The sequence below is a fragment of the Ochotona curzoniae genome, unplaced genomic scaffold (genome assembly GCF_017591425.1).
Source record: "Ochotona curzoniae isolate NIBS_2020 unplaced genomic scaffold, NIBS_Ocur_1.0 contig_430, whole genome shotgun sequence".
In the NCBI taxonomy this organism is placed as follows: domain Eukaryota; kingdom Metazoa; phylum Chordata; class Mammalia; order Lagomorpha; family Ochotonidae; genus Ochotona; species Ochotona curzoniae.
The window spans coordinates 19922991-19938707 of NW_024466219.1; the positions used below are offsets into that span (position 1 = coordinate 19922991).

Sequence of the window (15717 nt, forward strand, 5' to 3'; positions counted from 1 at the left end):
GATAGTGACCTACCATTGACTTCCCTGATATAATTGGTGTCATTTGCCACATAATCAACTAACAAAGTCCAGGAAAAAAGTTAATAAATAATTAAATTTTATCAAATTATATAATTAATGTCTGATAAAGGGTTTAAAAATAGAGAATCTATTTCCTAGATAAAAGGTAAGGTTGTTTCTAATAGTATTCATAAGATTTGCAGTATTTGCAGAGATATAATTTTATAATTCTTATATATTCCATAAAACATTTTTTTTCAGTATGCACTTCAAATTCTGAATAATCCCTACAACACATGTATGTTTGTTTTGTAATAAGTTCAAGACAGAGTCATTTTCCTGGAAATTTTTCTTAAACAGCATGAATCCAATACAAACATTCTGTCACAAATTGTTATTTATTCTGTGTGCTTCTCTGTTAGTTGAGAAGCTGAGATTTGCTACCTACTGAACACAAGGATTTAGATGATCCCAATGACTTGTCTTCCTTTAAAATCTCCAGTCACACACAGTATCAGGGATGAGTCCACGGTGTCATGTGAAAGAACAAAGCTTCTGACTTGGCAGCTCTTAGATAGGGGGTAAAGCAGGGTTTTCCTCCGATTTCCTCATGTTAGTAAAGTGGCAAGGCCAGCCTGTCCTGGGAGTCGCTGCTCATTCTTCTCTTCACACTCCGCAGGACACGCAGATTCAATTAGTGACTTACTGACTGGAAATGTCTTCCTTCTTGGCTTACAAAGACTGAAAATTGACATCAACTTAAAAAAACACAATTCTGGCAAAGATGTATGCAGTGAGGGAACCAGGAAGACAAAAAAAATCAAGTAATCAGATTAAAGAATTGGCTGCTTTTTGTAGTTTGGGGGAGAGGGAGAAATACTGAGGTAAGTTGTTAAGTTAGACATATTGTTGATTCAAGGCCAATGGGGCAGTAACGCAGGCGAGCAAGCCCTGGCAGTCCTCACTCCGGCACGCATCACCTTCCGGGGAGCTAACTGACGGCTGAGCAAGTTTAAGGCTGCTCTTGCGTGACGTTAGGAGGTTGTGCGGCCACTCCTTAACCACTTAACCTGATTTCCTAGTTTTGAGTATTCTCCTTCTGGTTGTAACAATGCGTGTTCTGAACGCAGAGTTAAAGCTTCCGCTCTGCCTGGCTTTAGTCGGGCACCTGTAATGGCAGCGCCCTCTCCCTGCTTCCTGCTGGGGCCCGGAAGGCGCCTCGTCCAACTCCCTGTCCGGCTGCAGCGAGCGGTGCCAGTCTAGACGGCAAAGGCCACCGCAGGACAGCGGGAGAGGCAACTGGGCTCAGTAACTCTGCCGGAGAAGAAATACACTTACAGGCTAAACACTACACCATCATGTCTTGTTGGTTTCTAGTAGAAATTTTAAAACTAATAAAGTCTGAATAAGTTAGGCATGCTTAAGGAGAAAAAGTAAAGAAAGAATAGGAATTAATATTTAATATGCACAAAGTGTTGTATCTCATTGTAAGCTGTTCTACCCCACTAAGATATGTGGTCCACTATGCAGTCAGAGATAACCAAAAATTTCACAGGGTTTTGTTTTTGGGGGGATTGGAAACTCACAAATAAGCCTCAACTATTACAACATTGATGTAAAATTACTACTAATAATTAATTAACTGATATTAAATGATTTGGAAGTTGCTGAACACTCTTGCCTTCATAATAAATATTCACAAGTTGCAAATCCAGGCAATTTGCTGTTAGTTATTCCCACGTCCAGTGCTTTCTACCCATCCTTTATAAATCCTTATTTCTGTCGTCCGTCTCCAAGTCCAACCTGTTGTGAATCAGAGCGCAGAGTCTGCAACCTTTCAAGGAAAACGAGTTCATGTGGAGCAGGGCGGCGACCATCTCCAGGATAATGTGCCAAAGGGGAGGCAAAGCAAGGCTTTTGTAGTTAAATGTACAAAAATCATGCTACGTGTGCAATAGCACGGTGGTCACTGGTAGCAAGCTGTTCATCCTAAAAGCGATAACATCCCAGCCTTCAAACAGACAGCACTAATCAGGCCAGGGGCTCCCAGCCCTCCGAGAGCCTCAGCCCAGCCGGCATCTTCGCAGAGTTCAGGATTGGTCCTGTCGTTGTTGCCTGTTTTAGCTGACCTGTATCACTAACCATTTAAAACTCAGGTTTTCATAGCTTTTTTTTTCCTTTTTAAAAAAAGATTTACTTATTTTTTTATTGGAAAAACAGATCATATGTTTTCTCTGTTTTGTTTTCAAATTTTTTCTTGTTTTATTTGAGAGGTGATGGGCAGGATACCATCTCCCCAAATGCCCAGGAGCCAGGAGGCAAGGCCAGGTCCCCCGGGCGAGCAGGAGGGTGTGGCTGCTTGAGCCACCACCTGCTGCCTCCCCAGGGTGATGGGGGGGGGGGGATGGAATCTTATCTTAGCCATTACAGCAGCACAGGTGAGACCTCTCACACACACTCCCCAAGAGCACCTTAAGATATTAAAAGATGAATCAAAATGGAAAAAATTCACAATAGCAACCAAAATTTACTGGCCTTGGGATATGAAACTGTAATAGATCAGCTAGAGAAAAACCCCCCCAAATTTAAAGAGTTTATGATAGTGCAGGTTGATAACAAACCTCTTACACAATCTTAAAAAAAAAAAAAAAAAGATATTTCCTGAAAAGAGTTGCAGCCCTACACTGGTAAACGTGCACAGGGCAGGCGGGGACAGCGCCCAGGCACACGGAACTCTGCTCTCTCTGCACTGCCCAGAGTGGCTCTTCCAGCGGCTTAGCCGGAAGCGGCAGGTGACCACCTTCCTGGATTTCCTGTGGCACATCATGATACTGCCCACCCTCCCTGCAGTGCCCCTGGCTCCCTCAAATACATAAAGTAGACTGGGGGAAAAAAGGAAAGTTACAAAGAGAGAGGGAGATAGAAAGAGGAAGGGAGATCTTCCATCTGCTGGTTCACTCCCCAAATGCTGCAATGGCGTTGGCTAGGCTAGTCTGAAGCCAGGAGCTTTTTCTGTGGGTGACAGGAGCCCAAGCACCTAAGCCATCTTCTATTACTTTCCCAGGTGTGTTAGCAGGAAGCTGGACTGGACCTGGATGCACCAGGATCCCATATAGGCATCAGTTCTAATCCCGGCAGCCCCACTTCCCATCCAGCTCCCTGCTTGTGGCCTGGGAAAGCAGTTGAGGACAACCCAGTACCTTGGGACCCTGCACCCATGTAGGAGACCCAGAAGAATCTCCTGGCTCCCAGCTTTGGATCAGCTCAGCTCACTTGTGGTCACTTGGGGAGTAAACCATCAGATAGAAGATCTTCCTCTCTGTCTCTCTTCCTCTCTGTATATCTGACTTTCCAATAAAAATAAATACAATTTAAAAAAAAAAAAAGCTAAATGGCCAGGTTATACAACTTGTAGATGTCAAGCAGTTGCACTACGTTGGTGACTTGGAAAGGACGCTGTGGCAGCTACTGCCCGAGCCTCTCATCCCAACGACAGCCATGCTGGGCACACCAGCAGAGGAGGCTCTCTCTGGCTAGGAAGGCAGGATGTGCCCAGAGTTGGCGCTGGCTTCACTGGTGCTGGTCCATAAGGGTGCCACATGGACTCTTGGACTGAGCCGCACACGACCACCAGGGGGCGTCCACGGGCCTCTGCAAATTGCCAGGACTGGTTTGTGTTTGAAGATGGCTTTCTGCCCAGCATGTTGCCGGTGATCTGAGACCCAGCAGATCTGAGCACGTGGCCAGTGACCTGTAATGAGTGCAAGGGCAGCACCCACACTCTCCACTCTCCTTTACCAGCTGCCTCACAGTGAGGCCACTTGGCGGAAGAAAATACAGGTAACCCATGTTGGCCACATGTACCTGCTGAATTCCAACTTTCACTTTCCCCTTCTTATCCCTCCTTCCCACCCCTCCCTCTGCCTACCATTCTGTCTCCTTCGCTCTCTTTATCTCTCCAAGTGCTTTCGAAAGAGTGTTCACTCAGACATCAGATAATTGTGTTCTTGCAGTTTACAGGAAACAGCTCAGACCAAAGACTCCTCTCCAGCTTTCTAGCTGCTATAAAAAGGAATTTGAAGCCTTCTCTACAGGATACATGCCATCTCTAGCCATCTGACTGCTGCGAAGATGACACACCTATCAGAGGTAATAAACATGTATGTGATCACCTTGCAGTCATCCTTCTCTAGAATAAGATCACTGAAGGCCATGGTAGGGGCTACAGATTGCATCATCTCCTAGTGAAGTGGAATCATTTGGGAATGTGTTAGATTCTGGGGTGCCCACAGAAAATTCCTGAGTCCTTCAGTAACCGTCATCTAAAACCATGGCTTTTGAGAAATCAAGATGGTGGAATAGGGTAAGGACACGTTTAAACGGACAGAAAAACATTTAATCAGGATGAAGCAGAGAGGACACATTCCAGGAAATAGGAAAGGACAGAATAACAGCAGAGGGGTACCTGGAGAATGACAGACACAGGAAAGCAGTAGACACGACGGTGTAATGTTGCAGTGACGGATACTCCAGCGGCATTCAGCTAACAGCGATCTGAGCTCCACCAGCTGCCTGAACTCCACCAACAACAAGGTGGGAAGGGACTTTCACTGGGAGCTTGGGAGGTGAGCCCAAAGAACTGCTCATCCTGCTGGTGTGTTTGATTTGACCAGGAGCAGAGACAGAGCAGCAGATCACAGATGGGCAGTGCAAGAACAGAGTGGATTTCACAGCCCAGTCAGCCCCCTAGAATAGAATTGGGTGCCATTTTGCGTAAGGAAGCAAAGGCAAGGGAAAGAACTGAGCATATGCTGAGCTGCGAGTGAACTCATTTCTGACTCAGTGAACTGCATCAACGTGGCATTCTACAGGTCCCACCCAAAATAGGTCTGGGTAGCCCTCAGACCTGATGGCCAGCAGATCAAAAACTCTAGCAGTGGTACGTCAGATGCCATTTTGTACACTGTGGTAAAAGCTTTAGGACTACAGGGGACAACAGTGAACTGCGCATGTGCTGAGCTCACGAGAACTCGCTGAGTTCAATGAATTGCACTGGTTCTGCAGGAACACAATACCGACTGTGGCATAGTATGGGTTAAAATAGGTCCGTGTCCCACTCAGACCTAACGTCCGAAGGTTCCGGCAAGATCAGCGCCACCAACAACCTAACTAGATAGGACACCTGGTGTCTCCCTAATCCTGGGACCTGCTCCAACCGAAAGTGGGAGAAAGGTTGTACAGACAACGGTGCGGGCCTCAGCATGGTATCACAGGAGGTGGAGAGTGGTGAGCCAGGAGTTGGGGCTGTGGAGACCATGGTGGAAATCTAATATAAGAACCCAGACCTGGAACTCGCTGGAGGGAGTAGCACAATTGGCTACAAGCAAAGAGCTGTGTACCAACTGCAATAGGTAAAATCAAACAGTAGACCTGTGGGTGACACAGCTTAGAAACCTGCCCCTAGGAGAAGACTCTGCTAACCAGAAGTACAATGATCAAGAGCAAAAGAAGAGACAAAGGCACAATGAATATTACTGAAGACTCCTTTGCAAAGGAGCAAAAAAAAAAAAAAAAAAAAACCCTATGCCAACCTCAGAGTTAACTTAGGAAGACATCAAGAAAATGGGAATATAGAATTTAGAAAACTCATTTTAAAGCTTCTGATCAACAATGAGAAGCACATACAATAGTTCAAAGAATTTAAGGAATATTTTATACAAACAACAGCAGCAATAAGGCAAATCAAGGCTGATATATCAGAAATCAAGAATACAGAAAAGCAAATTAAAAGTACAGTGGAGATTTTCCAAAATAGAATGAAGCAAGCAGAAGAAGGAATCGCAGAATTGGAAGATATTTCCTGTCACCAGGGGGAAGCAAACAAAAAGCTGGAAGCAGAGCTGGATCAGGCCAAAAAAAGTATTCAAGAATTGAAAGACACTATTAAGAAGCCTAATATAAAAGTTATGGGAGTCCCAGAAAGTGCAGAAAGAGAAACTAATTTTACAAATGTATTTGATGAAATAATAAAGGAAAATTTCCCTAATCTGGAGAAAGAATTGGGAAACAAGATCCAGGAGGGGCACAGAACTCCCAACAGGCTTGATCAAAAGCGATCTTCACCACGACACATAATCATCAAGCTCTCTTCAATTGAACATAAGGAAAAGATCCTTAAATGTGCACATGAAAAAAATCAATTGACATATAGAAGAATGCCAATTAAGCTCACAGGAGATCTCTCACAGAAAACTCTACAGGCAAGAAGAGAATGGAGTAACATATTTTAGATTCTAAAAGAAAAAAAAAAGTGTCGGCCTAGGATAACATATCCAGCAAAGCTTTCTTTTGTCTTTGAAAATGAAATAAAATTCTTCCACGGTAAAGAAAAGTTAAAAGAACATGCCTCTTCCAAACCTGCCCTACAAATGATACTTCAAGATGTTCTGTTGACAGAGAAGAGGAATAGCACCCAACAAAACCAAAGGCAAACGGGAAGAACATCCCAACAAAATGACAACAGAAGATTAAACCAATGAACAACCCATTCCTAAAATGACAAGACCAAAGCACCATCCATACATATTAACCCTGAATGTAAACGGCTTAAGCTCAATCAAACATCATAGATTAGTACATTGGATTAAAAAATTAAACCCATCTGTTTGTTGCCTACAGGAGACACATTTCACCAACAAAAATCAGTAGCAGCTATATCGCATGGGTTTTGATGTCTTCAGTTAGTTTCACCTCTTCAAAACGCTTTCTTCTGATTAAATTCTTCAATGACTCATAGATCATACAATAGCATCATTTTTTGCAAGAAGGTTATTGATTTTCATTTCTTCAGCTACACATCAGTTATTTAAAAGCATGTTATTTAACTTCATGGTGTTGTTAATTTCTTTTTTCTTCCTGATATTGATTTTGTTTTGTGGCTTTTCATTTAAGGGAGTGTATAGTAGCTGTGTAACGGAGACTGTCATATCTAATAACATGCTATTCAACTTCATGGCATTGTAAATTTCTATTTGTCTTTAAGAAAAAAAAAAAACAACAACATGGCTTTCAGCCTCTGCTGCACAGCGGAATCCTTCAGAAAACTTTAGCAAAACTCAAGTCAGGATGCCATGTAGAGCTCTGGGTGCCTGCAGATACAAAAATTCCCAGATGATCTCATCATGTTGAGAGCATCAGAGCTAAAATACTGGGGTGAAGAACAGGAATTAAATAAAAAATACAGGGCCTCCTGCAGAAGGAGGGTGAAGAAGACCCTCAGTGTGACCAGCAGAAGGGAAGACTGTCCCGCACAGCCAGAAGACCTTCACCTGAGGGCTCCTTTGAGCTTGTCTTTGGTGTTATTTTGACCTCCCCACAATACTGGCTGGTCGACGGAGTGGCCATGCTTATCTCGGATACGAGGGAATGATTTGTGAAGACCTAAGTGGGAGAAATGTTTTGTAGAACATAGTACAGCATGTGCAGCCATTTTTATCTGTACTGTTAAACTCTTTCTCTCCAGGTAGAGAAGACAGGGTGGCAGAGGGAGAAAATTCAAAGTGACAAGTCCTCCAGAGAGCAGGTGACAGTGAGTGACTGCATCCTGGGACCAGGGGGACTGCTTGTATTTCTCCCTGTGTATCTATGTGTGGGTGGAGGATGAGATGGCCCAGGGGGTTAGGCAGCTGTGGGAAATTTCTAGTCGTTCTATGCCTGGAGCTTTCTGTGTGACCCTTGACAAGAAGAAAGGTGGGGTGGAAACTTCTATGAACTGCCTTGGTACCGGAGCAAAGGCAACTTCAGGTTGTTGAAGCTGCAACTGTCAATAAGAAAAAGAACTATCTTACTTAGTAGGAAGCTCCCAAGAACTTCACAAGGTAAACCACGCAGGCTTCAGAGGTTCTCAGTGTTTCCGGAAGCTGATTTGGGGAGCAGGCACTGCCTCTTGTACTGTCTCATTCATTTTCCTATAGCAGAACCTCCCTTTTCTCTTGTAGAGATCCCGCTGCGTCTGTGCTCTGGTGCCCCAGGCCCTGAGAAGTCCACATGACCTAAGCTAGGCCAGTCATGGTGCACATCCCCAGCAACAGCCCCTGTTCCAGCGGCGGCAGACACCCTGGATAGGGCAAAGGATGTGCTGCTTACAGACCAGCAGCTGTCGAAGTTGTGAGACAAACAGAACTGCAGCAGGACTTCACCTCAGTCAACGTGGCCCTACAGGCGGTCATTCCAGACCCTGGCTACTTCTCTCTTGGGGTTCTCCTCCCCGATTCCCAGACCTTGGAGCCCCCCCCCCCCATTCAGCCAGCACCTGGGGAGAGAGGACAGGTACTCACTCTGGGGAGGTTTTTAATAAGCCAAGTTTAGAAGTGGAACTTCCAGCAACCTCACTCAGTCTCGTGGCCATCGTCATGAATTCCATCTAGTTGTGAGCCCAGGAGCATGAAGAAGGTTCTGTGAACTCATAACCATGCCCTCCTACCAGGTCTTTCTCTGGGCTTAATGTATATGGGTCGGGAGGACCAAACTGGGGTCACTTGGGAGCCCCGGCAGTTATCTTTCCTAGTGGTAGGGAGCTGAGACCACACTAAAAATAATCAACTCCACCACACAGGAGGTGGAGCTTGAGAGTCGAGGGTGGGTAGGGAGGGCAGGGGAGATGAGAAGAGGAGGAGGAGGGATGGCATGGGAAATAGACATAAATATTTTTCATTACCAGTTGTTGGAATTCTTGAGAGTTCCCCTGACTTATTTTTTTCCCTAAGTTTTAGTGTTTTATTTGGAAATGTTGATAAAAGGGAAGAAGGTTAAAGGTCACTCATTGCAAGGATGTGTCGGAAAATAAAACATGAGTGGCAAGTAGCTTCATCAACTGAAGCATCAAATTAGACAATTGTCATCATCCCTTTTTTACATTTTTTCAAAGTATTAGAGGGTTGCGGTTGCTGTGGGAGAGTTCTAATTAAGTGACGCTGATGGCAGCAATTTTAGGTTAATCTGCATATGGTTGGTGTGCAGCCTTTAGCTTCCTGCATGTTGTTAACACAAGCATAATATGGCATGTGCCATGAGCTCTCTGTCTAAACAATCCTTCATTGTTTAACTAACACTCTATGACCAAATTGCATCTTTCTTGCCTATAAGTGGGGGTTCAATTAAATCTTTATTCAGGGCCCAGCACGATGACTTAGTGGCTAAAGTCCCCCCACCCCTCACTCGCCGAGATCCCACATGGGTGCCAGTTTGTATGCTAGCTGCTCTGCTCCCAATCCAGCTCCCTGCTTGTGGCCCTGGAAAGTGTCAGAACATGGGCTAAAACCTTGGGACCCTGTACCTAAGAGGGAGACCTGAAAGCGGCTCCTGGCTTCTGATCGGCTTAGCTCCGGCCATTGCAGTCACTTGGGGAATGAACCAGCAGATGGAAGATCTTTCTCTTTCCTTCTCTCTGTAAATCTGACTTTCCAATAAAAATAAATCTTTTAAAAATAAGTTGGGGAGAATCGTGTGTTCGGAATAGTTAAGAAAATGTGAGTGTGGACTAGGTACCAGATGGTATGAATTACTTTTAATTGTTTTTAGGATTAACAGTGGAAGACAGAGCAGCTGTGTGTGAGAAATGTCTGGATCCAGTGTTGTGGTGCTGTGAGCTAAGCCACTGCTTGTAACAGTGTATCCCAATGAGGCGTCAATAATGGCCATCCACGTGGGAGGCCACTGAACTCCTGGATTGAACTCCTGGCTCCTGCCTGTGGCCCCAGCCCAGCCCTAGCTGTTGCCAGCATCTGGGGAGAGAAACAGCAGGTGAATATTCACTTGCTCTCTCTTGCTCTGTTTCTCTCCCTCTGCCTCTCAAAGAATTCATTTTAAATATAGGATTATTTAGGTACAAAGCAGTTTTGAAGTCCATGCATGGGTTTTTCCATGATCCACATTTCCCGTGAACTTGCTGTAGGGCAGGAAAGGTGACAGGGGGCGAGGACAACAGGGGCCTCTTTGCCGGCCTCCCTGACACACCCTCCTGGCGCGTGTTAGAGGCCCCTGTTGTCCTCGTCCCCTGTCACCTAACAGCGATTTCTGTTACTTGTTTATGCCTCTGTTCTTATTGTTCCAAAACATACATGAAGCAATACAACTCAAATGTAGGAGCCGCATCAAACGACCTGCCACATAAAGTGAGGCCAGCTCAGAGCACCAGCCAAAGCTTGGCGATGAAATGAACTCTCATGTTTTCAAATAAAATACATAGGATGTTTAAGCTGTATGTTTTTATTTATGTGGTTCTCAGCTCCCACCAGTTATGTTCACAAGTTCATCAACTCATCCTGACAGTGGCAGGTAGGAAGTTTCTGCCATTGCCTGATTCTCCATCCAGACTCAGTGAAAGGAATCCAAAACCAATTCGATATAGAAGGATGTTTTCTCCTCTAGCCACGGTCAGTGAATATATGAAGTTTCCCCTGTCATTCACCCTCCTTCTGACACTTTTTTGAGATGGCTATTGAGATCCACTTACACTGCGGCATAGTAGGCTAACCTTCTACCACAGTACCAGCATTCCATATCAGCACTAATTCTAGACCCAGATGCTTCACTTCCAATCCAGCTCCCTGCTAACAACCTGGAAAAGCAGTGTAGGAAGGCTCAGGTCCTTGGGCTCCTGCTCCCATGTGGGAGACCCATAGACGCTCCTGGTTCCTGGCTACGGATCAACTCAGCTCCAGTCATTGCGGCCAGTGGGGAGTGAATCAGCGGTGGAAGATTGCTCTCTGTCTTTCCTTCTCTCTGTAAATCTGCCTTTCCAATAGAAAAAAAAAAATAATTCTGAAAGAAGGAAGGAATGAAAAAGGATGGAAGCAAAGAAAGAAAATGAAGGCTCTGTGGTGCTTGTAGGATCCATTTCTAGAACATTTCACCCAGCTACAAGGTCAGTTAGAGGTTTGGGCATCGCTTTCTGTAGAAAGCCAGAGAGCAAGTGTGACCAGAGAGAGGGGCAGCCTTGGAGTGCAGCCAGGCGTCTAGCACAGCAGGTCTAGAAGGTGGCTGGGAAGAACCTGGGAGGGCTGGTCAGAGCCCAGGTGATGAGGCTGTGGGTGGGGCAGTGGGCAGGTTGGCTCCACCCCATCAGCCCTCCACCCCTCGGCAGGGCCGCCCTGTCCCAGCACAGCTGGGCTTCAAAGCCTGGGGCGGAGACTGTGGGTACAGGATCCACCCCGTCCTGCTTGGTGCAGCTGGAGGAACATGTCCTCCAGGGCTGAGGCTCGGGTTCCCTGTTCCCTAGGTGCGGACAGTTGATCCCACAGTTGCCAGGATCCCTCTCAGCCCTGCGGGCCCACGGGACTGGGAGCCACCTACAGTAGTGGGTCAGCCAAGTCACCTGCAGAGAAACGACACCATCCCACAGGTCCCTGGGGAGAGGAGGAGGTGAGCGAGACAGTCCTGAAATTGGGGTGAGGCGCCAGGGCTTGTCAAACAAGGCAGGACTGGAGGATGGGTAAGGATCCAGAGGAAGCGCCCCTGGAGAGGGCCCAGGTTGCTGCACCTCACGGTTTCTAGGAGGGAGCCCTCTGGAGTCTCCCAGTCAGTCGGCTTTGGGATCCCGGAACTCAGGCATGCTCCAGGTGCGGGGCGGCGGCGGCGCGTCGCGCTCCACGTCCTCCGAGATGGTGCGGATGTCGCTGGCGAAGGGGGCGATGCGCGCGCGCGTCTTGAAGGTGCCCAGATTGCCGCGTGGACGCAAGCTCCACTGACGGGTCAGCCTATGGGCCTCCTCCTCCTGCTTCATTCTCTCCAGGACCTCCTGCAGCACGGTGCGGAAGAGCCGGGCCACCTCCTGCACCTCAGGCTCCCGCTCGGCCAGCAGCTGGCGGAACCTGGGCAAGCAGAGAGCGGGCTGTGTGGGGCCGCGGCCACCCTGAGGGCCCCTCCGTGTGCGTCCTCTCCCTTCCTGCTCCCGAGTCAGTCTCCTGCCTAGCTTCTGCAAAAGCTTGCCAGGACCTCAAATTCTGCACTGTCTTCCGCTTTCCAGGGACCTCGGCTTTCCCATCTGCATCTGGGGTCACAGCTACACTTGGCAGAGGCAGTGCGCTGTCTGGCAGCCTCCTCGGTCCCTGGCAGGCCTTGTGGCTGGCCCTCCCCTGACCTCTCCACCTGCTGGTCCTGTGGTCTCTGGGTCCTTTCCTTCCATACCCCCCCACCCTCTGGGTGAGGGTGAGCTGTTGGGCCATGCACAGGGACCCCTTGCTTATACCCCTCCAGAAACCTGGCAGCCCTCAGGCACCAACTTCTCCTGGATGCCCCCAAGCTGTTTCCCTGTCCTGGGATGTCTGCCCAGAGCTGAGGAATGAATGTCTATCTATTCGTGTTCAGGAGGGTCACGCATGGCAGGAAGTGTGACCATGGGGGCATTACAGCCTGTGCCCAGCCTGCCCCCTCACTTAGCAGGTCTGGCAGATGGCTAAGAAACCCTCTACACTGCCCCCCCGGACACGCCCCTTCCCCCTCTCCCCCCAGCAGGGTTCTGGGAGGTTTTCACGGGGAATGAGCAGACAAATGGGGGAGGGGAGGAGTCTCGGCTCAGAGGAAGAAGGAAGAGAAGGCAAGAGAAGCCCTGAGGAGCGTGGATGGGGCTGGAGAATAACGGCCGGGCGCTCTCAGGTACACAGTGGGTGGTAGGCACAGGCCAGGGCTCAAGGGCAGGGCTGGGCAGGGCTTGTGCACACTGCCTTGTGCCCCTTTACAAAGAGGCATGTGCACAGAGGCCTGCGGTGGGTTAGGAATTACTCTGGCTTGCTTGGGTGCTTCCCCAACTTGAATGTCGCTCTAGCTGAGCCTGGGTGACAGGGGCCCAGGCCATGGTAAGGTCATGGTCACGGTAAAGTGCAGGAGCAGGGTTGCATCCCAGGTGAGAATGCTCTGACTCCCAGTGTGGGATGGTGTTTCTGAGCCTTTCACATTCACTCCTTGTGTGGAACAGGGACATGAAAGCAGTGGAGGAGAGATGCCACGGAAGATCTAAGATGATAAGATGGAACTGAAGGGGGGAGCTATGCTAACTGAGGAGGGGCTGTTGTTGTGGCACAGAGGGTGAAGATCTACCTGCAGGGTGGACATTCCTTGTTAGAAAATGGGTTTGAGTCCCAGCTACTCCACTTCCAATCCAGCTTCTTTCTAATGTGCTGGGGACGCAACATATGATGGCCCAAGTGTTTGTGTCCCTGCTACCCATGTAGAGACCCAGATAGAGTTCCGCTCCCCTCCTCCCTGCCCCCTTCAGTCCGGCCCAACTCTGGCTGTTACAGATATTTGCAGGGTGATCCAGTAGCTGGAGGATCAGTGTGTGTGTAGTTCTGCCTTTCAAATGGATGTGCAAGGGACAATGGACAGACACACCCAAACTCACCAGTCTCCTGGAGCTGCCCAGTGCCTCCCTCAGAACCGGTATCCCAGACCTGGGACCTCTTTGTAATTCGTTTTCCTGTCTCTTTCCTCGCACGCCCCTGACTCGGGTTCTGGAGGCCTCTAGTCTGCGCCTCCGCAGCCATCCTCGCCTCAGCAAGCGAGTGAGCACGCGGGTTGCAATCGGCTTACCGGAGGATGGCGGGCCCGCAGTAGGACGGGTGGATCTTGGCGCACACGTCCTCCAGCTGCAGCCGCTCGCCGGGGCTGAGGTCATAGGAGGGCCGCGGTGCGCTGGCCAGCCAGCTGTAGTCCACGCCCGTGCACACCTTGCGTACCGCCTGCTTGCGCTCGCGCTGCTGTTTCTCGGCCTCGCGCATCTGCCCGGCCAGCTCCATCATGAGCGTCTCTAGCACCATGTCAGCCGGGCTCCGTGACGACAGGCGCGAAGGGGCCTCGCTCCACCCCAGCCACGCGAGGAGGGACATGACCCTTGGGGCGGAAGGGGGTTCTTCCCAGGACCTCTCGAGATTAAGGCTGGAAGAGAACTAGGATCCAGGTGGGGAGATCCACGTTTGTCCTCAGAGCTGGGCGGCCTCTGGTAGGTGGCTTAACCTCTCTGAGCAACCGTGTCTAATTGTGAGACAGCACAGGACTGTAGGAAGAACAAAAGCAGTGGGGCTAAGTGTGGTGCCCTCCAAGCACTCCATCAAGGCAATGAAGAAACATCTGATGATTGAAAAGCACCAAGTGCAAACAAGGCAGGAAGCACTGCACACAGCCCTGTGACTTGGGCACACACACCACATAGAACAGATGCTCTCGGCCTGCCTCCAGCCCGCTGCTGAACTTCGTGCTGGGCAGGGTCAGTGCTATCCTGGAAACCCCAACCTACTCCTCCTTCATCTATCAACACTCATTCATGTTGTAAAAGAGGAAAAGCGAGTGGGAGGGACAGAAGGGACTGTGGCTGGGGTGGGGGAAGAGGAAGACTGCGGACTTAGAGTCAGGATTGATGGGTGAAGAGCAGGAGTGGCCAGAGAAGCTGTGTGGGTGACAGCGGGAGAAATGAGGGGTTCAGGTATGTGTGGGGGGACCTGCTGTGGGCCAGGCGAGAGCAGGTGAGATGCACACAGGAGAGCATCAGGTGTGAGTGTTGTCGTACTCCATAGGATCTTGCTCAAGCAGGTGTCATGAATGCCTGAGTGACCAGGTGAATGAATGAGTGAATGAATGAATGAATATGTGAATGAGCTGCCATGGCCGGCATGCCCTGGTGGCTGGCTTTCAGAAATGCAATTGTGACTGACTGATGACTTCAAGGAAAGGAAGGGATGCAACAGTCCCCAGCTGACACCAGAGTGGGTCTTCAAGGTGCGCCCCCTCCCACTGGCTGTTGGAACCCTTCCTGTCCAGCGTGGCTTGGAGGATGTGTCAGCCCCGCATAAGGAGGCTGGGTGTAGTGCCTGCGTGGGCACTGGGTGTGTGGGGGGGTATATGAGTGGTGTTAATCCCTGTCTACCCAGCAGGGGGAGGGGCGATGGGCAAAGACTGACAACCCTCCGAAAGTGAACAAGTCTCCTTAGGCGAACTCCTTGCCATGAAGCGGGGGTGAGGCCAGGAGACAGTGCCACGGGCATCCTGGGTGTGGGGGGCGGGCAGAAGCACTGACCTCATCCCTGCCTTCCCCCTCCCCCTGCCAGAGAATCAGGAAAACATTCTGAACCGTGTCCGCCCCCCTTCTGCCACCCTGCCAGGGCATGCTGCAGCTATTTCTGTCCCTGGTGCCAGCTGCTCCCCCCCGGAGGCTCTCAGACAGTCTGATTAAGTTCTTAAGGGCAAAGAAGGGGGAGCGATGGTGGCAGGGAGGAGTAGAGAGGGCCAGTAGGCACCGAGAGGCAGCAAAGGTGAGACACATGGATTCTAGAGGCAGTGACTCGGCCCAGAGCACCCAGGCCCTGACCCTTGATTGGGACCAGGGTGTGCTGGGTGCAGTCAACATGGTGCATGGCCCCCAGGCAGCCTGGGCACAGATTCCCAGGAGTCCTGGGGAGAATTCAGATTTATGAACTTGCACGGGGCAGCGATATCACCTGTACTTTCACTAACCTGTAACTTACGTTTCCCCAGAGGTGAGGGAGGGCCACAGAGCCAGCAGTGGTGTGGCCACGCCCTCCCAGCACCTGAGCCCTTATCTCCAGCCAAGATCACATCATTGTCTTTGAACTTGTTATCCTTAAAGCACCACGTGTGCTGCTCACTAAGATACAATCATGATGACTGATAGATCTGCCAGGAGCTGTTATCATCTTCCATGTTGAT

General features: G+C 49.2%; 1 protein-coding gene across 1 annotated transcript; it reads right to left on the reverse strand.

Moving 5' to 3' along the window:
• Positions 1 to 11578: 11578 nt before the first annotated feature.
• RD3 (RD3 regulator of GUCY2D) lies at positions 11579 to 13883 on the reverse strand. The gene is made up of 2 exons (XM_040985295.1): positions 13588 to 13883; positions 11579 to 11870 (listed from the first exon to the last, which is right to left on the reverse strand). Exons 1-2 carry the CDS (start codon positions 13881 to 13883, stop codon positions 11579 to 11581), a joined length of 588 nt encoding a protein of 195 aa, XP_040841229.1.
• Positions 13884 to 15717: the final 1834 nt, after the last annotated feature.

Bases quoted from the DNA above. Each gene is read 5' to 3' on its own strand.
- RD3 (XM_040985295.1), bottom strand. From the start codon at position 13,883: ATGTCCCTCCTCGCGTGGCTGGGGTGGAGCGAGGCCCCTTCGCGCCTG. The intron at 11,871-13,587 runs GTAAGCCGATTG...CTGCTTGCCCAG, and splicing joins TGCGGGCCCGCCATCCTCCG to GTTCCGCCAGCTGCTGGCCG.